Below are 5,951 nucleotides of genomic sequence, written 5' to 3'. Positions count from 1 at the left end.
CTGTTGTGTTGTCTTCTGCCCCGGACCATCTATACAATGCTACCGGATTTCACGCGATACTTTGGGCAAAGGCATGGGTCAACTGGCCACCTTCACTTCAATCTTTTAGTCTTTCAATTCCAGTTGCTTTATGCCCCAAAATGCTTCTGTTTTGATATTCATATCTATTTCGCGAAATGCAGCAACATTATACCATACCTGCACATTATGCCCAATAACGGACTCTCTTCCAAACTATGTCCTCCCAGACACAAACAAAAACAAAGAAAAATGACTCTATCTAGACCTAAAACAGATACGAAAATGAGCACAAATATAGGCTCATCAATTACTTTTAGGGTTCAAACTTCATCGTTCCTCATCTCCAACAAAAAAAATATACTCCCTCCATCCATGATCAATGTTCTCCATCTTTTTTTGTGCATATTTTAAGAAAAAGTTAGGTGAATATGTTGTGAGTAGAGTTTGGGTCTCACATTAAAGGTGTTATTACTATTGGGCATTGTTTAAAAATGTGTGACGGGGGAGTGGAGTTTGAATCCTACATTAGTAAATTATGTTATGCATGGAGTTTAAGTCTCACATTAAAGGTGTTATTATGAGGTAATGTTTAAAAATGTGTGGCGGGGGAGTGGAGTTTGGATCCCACATTAGTAATTTATGTTGTGGGGTAGTGTTTAAAAATAGAAAGAAAATATTTTATTATGGAGGCACTAAAAAAAAAAAAAAAAGAACATTGATCTTGGACGGAAGAAGTATATGTTTTCCATTAAGAGTGCACAAGAGCCCTCGCTTTCTAAAAATAAAATGTGTGCCGATTTGTCTAATAATTTTTTTTAAGAAACTTTGTCTGACAAGATTTGCGGTAGTTTCGTAATTATTATTCTTACTATTTTCTTTCTTTTGTTGATATATAATTGGGTTATTAGCGTTTAAATACATCAATTTTGGGGATAGTTTGAATTTACACATGAATATTGAAAAGAGTAAAAAAATTTCATGAACTTTAATGTTGTAGCAATTTTATCACAAATTCAATTTTCGCTTAAATTAAAGTTGACGTGGCAAGTTGGAATGTTGACATATACTTATCATATATTTTAAAAACAATGTTGTATAGTACATCTCTAAACGACATCGTTTTAAAAGGATTTACAAAACACTAAATCTGAAAATCGTAGGATTTTTTAAGAGTTCGAATGTCTAAAAATTAATTTTTTGGTAAAATTGCTACAAATATTAAAGTTCATGTATTCTTTAAATCATTTCAAAGTTCATATACAAGATCAGACTACCTTCAAAGTTTGTTTATTTAAACGCTAATGATCCTGAAAGTGTTGCTTCGCCCAGAACAGAATGTTGTGCACGATGTTGGAACAACATGCGAAACAATACACAGTAAATAGCAGCGAAAATTCAATGAAAAACGAGACACAAGAATGAATTTTTTCCACAACTTATAATTATAACTTATGGATGCCAATATGGTGGAATAATCACTAAGTAACATTCGATGAATCTTTACAAAAGACAACCTATCTTTGAGATTTATAAGATACGTTTCTAAATAGGTACAAAGTTGAGAATAAACGATTATGAAAACAAACTACAAATATTCCTCACATATCACTCGTTAATAACAACTCACAGAAATGTATTGTAAGAAATATTATCAAAACAAGCTCATCAACATACGCAGTTCAGCAGAAAACTCTTAATCTTGATGCCCACCTTTTGATTTGATCTAACTCCTATTTATATAGATTAGGAGCCTTGATATGTACATCCATATTCTTCATGTTTCAGTCTATATCTATAGTAGAAGTTGAGATATAGTTGTTTCTTAAAAATAAGAACCATTTGTGATGTGATTGTTCCTTGAAAATAAAAACTACTTCCAACAAACTCTAGGACTATCTTTTGTAATGACTTGCAGCTCTTCGTATTCCAAATTCGTCACTATTTTTGTGGAATTCAGTTTGTGCTCCTTACTTAGTCATGTTTGAAAAACAACCGTAAAAAAAAACATAAATTATAATTAAAATATTATATATTTTTTTAGAATAAAAAATGATAATATTGTATTGAATGTGAGCATAACACACCTTAACACACGCTCCAACAAACCCTACATAAATTTATCATTTAAATCTATTTTAACATTTTTCCACGCGCCATTTTTGCTAGTTTCTTAAAAGGGACATTTGCAAAAATGCCCACATCCTTATAAAAACTTGTAAAATTGTCCACTTTCATAAATAACAGTGGGCAATTTTACAAGTTTTTATAAGAAGGGGGCATTTTTCCCTATTAACACTTCTTAAAATATCTCCGTTTTCCAAAATCAAGCAATATATTGTTTTTTTTGAATAAATATTACTTTAAACTCCAAATTATTTTTGCACTATCAATTATATTCTGAATTGTTGAAAAATAATTTTTTAAACCTTGAACTATCAATTTTATATCAACTGTACCTTTTATTCATTTTTCACCCTTTAAATTTATAATTACGTCGTTTTATATAATGTATGCCAAAAAAAAAAGAATAATTTTAAATACATTGTGTCATCCGATGAGCCACGTCAAATTTTTGAAATTGAAAAAAAAATGAATGAATAGTACATTTGATACAAAATTGATAGTTCAAAGTTTAAAAAATTATTTTCGATAGTTCAGAATATAATTGATAATGCGAAAATAGTTTGAGGTTTAAAGTGATATTTATCATTTTTTTTTATAAATTAACAGTACTAAATAAGAAAATTTAAAGACCGCGTTATAACCTTTGACTTCGAACATTAACCTCTTACCACTTGGTCAACACATTTATACATATCAAGCAATAAATTAATATTTTCTCAAGTGCCTTGTGACAAAAGCTGAATATAATCACATGCGGAAATTTTGAGACTTTCCAAGCAAAAGTCGGAACCTTGTGATTTGTGAATAGTTCGCAGACCATTTCAAAAGTTTAACCAATTCATATATCAAGTGTCAAGTGTGTTTCACATTGCAATATGTCGGTACCAAAATATGTATAAAAATAAAATAAAATTTATGAGTTTCTTAGAAGTGGCTCCACCTATTCCACATGTAAGCCACAAACCAGAGAAAAATCAAGAATATATTGTCTTTATTTAGCCAAATTTTATGGTCACAATAAATTAAAAGGACATGCTTCCCCTATTAGCCAAAATTCCCATGTGGGCAATTATCTGCAAATTACTCCCAAAAAAAAAAGCATGATGATTTTTTTTCAATAATAATGCATATTGAACGATTATTGGTATAAATTGGATTTTGAGAGTAATGAGAGAAAAACTCTAAGATTTGATTGAAAGATGACTTATACGTGTTTTGATTGGAAGATGCGTAGTTACTCTGCTTCAATTGCAGCAGCTTATTGTTTTGATTCTTGCAGCCACAAGAAGCTCACACATCTCACCATTTTCTCTTCTTCTTCTTCTTCTTCTTCTTCTAGTAGTAGTAGTAGTAGTAGTAACAACATAAATAATTCATTTGATAGTTCAACTTCAAGGCAAAGTTTGAGGGAAAGATCTTTCGTAGATGGCCAAATTCATCAAGGAAAAAGCTCAGTTGCTCATGTTTCGATCATTGTTGCGAAGCAGAAACCTTTCTGGAAAAAACTGCGATTTGGGTCCAAGAAATTCAGGAGCATAATCTTGCTTCATGTCATCTGCTTCGTCTATGGTACACCCTATTCTCTTAAGTTGCATATAAGCTTCCCACGAGCTACCATTTTAACAACACACAGCACAATTATAGTATTTGTATATTTACGACTACATTTCTGCATATACAAAGTAAAATCTAAATATAATTTTTGAAAATAAAAAATTGCACGAACTCCGCCTGTGTCTTTATGCAGTAGGCGACTGTTTGCATACATATTTCCTGAGTTTCTTTCGATTCATTCTTATCCCTATTCTTGTATTTGATTTAGCATATAGATTCTTATAATCTTTGCTCACTTTATTGCTTGAAATGATCTACCTAAACAAGGGATGTGATATCATATAGTATCTAATTAAGCATTATTTTGAAATTATTAGCCCCAAACTAACAAACTTGTCCGCGTTGTTCACTTAATTATTTGTATAAAATTAAGTGGAAATGGTAGTAGTATAATTTAAGAAAAAGGGTATATGATTGGATTTGAGCATGAAGAGAGTTTGGTGTGGTGCAGCGAGTAACATTGCTGTGATTAAAGAGGTTGAAGGCTTCACTGATCCAGCTTACTTCTCTGCTGTCCGCTTTGCTGTCTCTTCCATTCCGTTCCTGCCTTTCGTCTTCAAGGCACGGAATGACGCCCAGGTCCGAAGCTACGGCTTGGAGTTGGGCTTCTGGGTTAGCCTAGGCTACCTCAGCGAAGCGCTTGGCCTCGTCACGTCCGATGCTGGTCGCGCTTCCTTTATCTCCTTGTTTACAGTAAGTCATCATGAATTTTCATAATGGAAAATGCAGTATAAAACTCAGAGAAATGTATGTTATGTGTTATGTGTAGGTTATTGTGATCCCACTTCTTGAAAGTATGTTAGGAGAGATCGTACCTGCACGAACATGGTTTGGGATTCTCATGTCTGTAGTTGGAATCTCTATGCTCGAATGCAGTGGATCACCTCCTAATGTAAGATCCTTTTCTCATCACATTCTTCCCCTGCCACTACTTTGTTTCACACTCTCTCTTACCAATTTTTTTTTTTTTTTTTTTGGAGATAAAAATTAACTCTTCAGTCATGTATTGACCTTACTTTGCCTACAGTTCACAATCATGAAGCTTTTTAGTTATAGATTACGGCTAATTAGCGCAAAGGAAGAGCAAAATAGTACTATTATAAACAAACAAATAACTCTGTTTTATTTTTCGTGGTTAATAGCAAAAACTGATATTTTGAGATATTAAGTGTAGCAAGTTTTGTGTATAGATTGGCGATCTGTTCAACTTTCTCAGCGCCATATTCTTCGGCATTCACACGCTCCGAACAGAGCAAATATCGAGGACAACTGGAAACGAGAAGATAGCGGCGCTTCTTGGATACGAGGTGTCTGTGGTGGCTGCTCTCTCGACGGTTTGGTGTTTGGTGGGATCGAAAGATGGGATATCTTTGTCGTCCGATTGGATGTTTGCATTTCCGTGGATTCCGGCTCTCTACACCGGTGTCTTCTCCACCGGCTTGTGCTTGTGGGGAGAGGTAAAAATAGGATCCTGCATTGGTGCAGTGCTAGTGTGGTTAATGTCTGAGGCCAAATGTTTTGGTGCAGATTGCTGCGTTGCGCGATGTCTCAGCAACGGAAACAGCTGTGATTTATGGTCTGGAGCCGCTGTGGGGAGCTGGCTTTGCGTGGTTCATGCTAGGTGAAAGGTGGGGTGTTGCTGGATGGATCGGCGCTGCTCTCATTTTGGGTATCTTTTTCTATGCTTTCTCATTATACATAACATGATATAAATTGGATATCAGATCAACATATCTAATTAATCAGGTTACAAAGTTTGAGAAAAATGTTAATTCATGTACATTTTTATTGATCATCTTATATCCGTAAAAAATAAATATACGCAAAAATGAGTGTCATAAAAAAACTCATTGGATTTGCAGGTGGAAGTGTAACCGTGCAGATATTTGGAAGTTCGGGCGGCGAGAGTGTGAAGGAGAAGAATAAGATGAAGAGGAAGAAGACGACGTTGTCTGCTTCACCGGTGATGGTCAGATCTTCGTCACTAGATAATGTGATGGACGTATATAAGAAGAAATAACATCAAATGCTAGTTTTGGCACATATATATTTTTTCATTTGCTTTATAGGATCTCAAGCTGTTGCATGTATATAGTTAGAAATAAAAAATATACGACAATGAGATTATGCCTGAGTTGTGAAATTATAGTCCATATATTTTGATATTGGAATATTAGATGTAGTTCTTGACA

At 33.7% G+C, this 5,951-nt stretch overlaps 1 protein-coding gene across 1 annotated transcript; it reads left to right on the top strand.

The window, feature by feature from the left end:
• The first annotated feature begins 3,169 nt into the window (after positions 1-3,169).
• LOC130990264 (uncharacterized) lies at positions 3,170-5,951 on the top strand. Its single transcript, XM_057914497.1, has 6 exons — positions 3,170-3,714; positions 4,211-4,452; positions 4,529-4,651; positions 4,950-5,216; positions 5,287-5,428; positions 5,622-5,951. The coding sequence occupies exons 1-6, from the start codon at positions 3,345-3,347 to the stop codon at positions 5,777-5,779; spliced, it is 1,302 nt and encodes a 433-aa protein (XP_057770480.1). The 5' UTR covers positions 3,170-3,344; the 3' UTR covers positions 5,780-5,951.

Source organism: Salvia miltiorrhiza, chromosome 6, assembly GCF_028751815.1.
Source record: "Salvia miltiorrhiza cultivar Shanhuang (shh) chromosome 6, IMPLAD_Smil_shh, whole genome shotgun sequence".
NCBI classification, from domain to species: Eukaryota; Viridiplantae; Streptophyta; class Magnoliopsida; order Lamiales; family Lamiaceae; genus Salvia; species Salvia miltiorrhiza.
The sequence above is the reverse complement of the archived record's forward strand: the minus strand, read 5'-3'. Positions and strand labels throughout refer to the sequence as shown.

Excerpts from the sequence above, each read along its gene's own strand:
- LOC130990264 (XM_057914497.1), top strand. The coding sequence starts at position 3,345 with ATGACTTATACGTGTTTTGATTGGAAGATGCGTAGTTACTCTGCTTCA. Across the intron at positions 4,652-4,949 it reads GCAGTGGATCACCTCCTAAT|ATTGGCGATCTGTTCAACTT; the intron begins GTAAGATCCTTT and ends TTTTGTGTATAG. Across the intron at positions 5,217-5,286 it reads GCTTGTGCTTGTGGGGAGAG|ATTGCTGCGTTGCGCGATGT; the intron begins GTAAAAATAGGA and ends GTTTTGGTGCAG.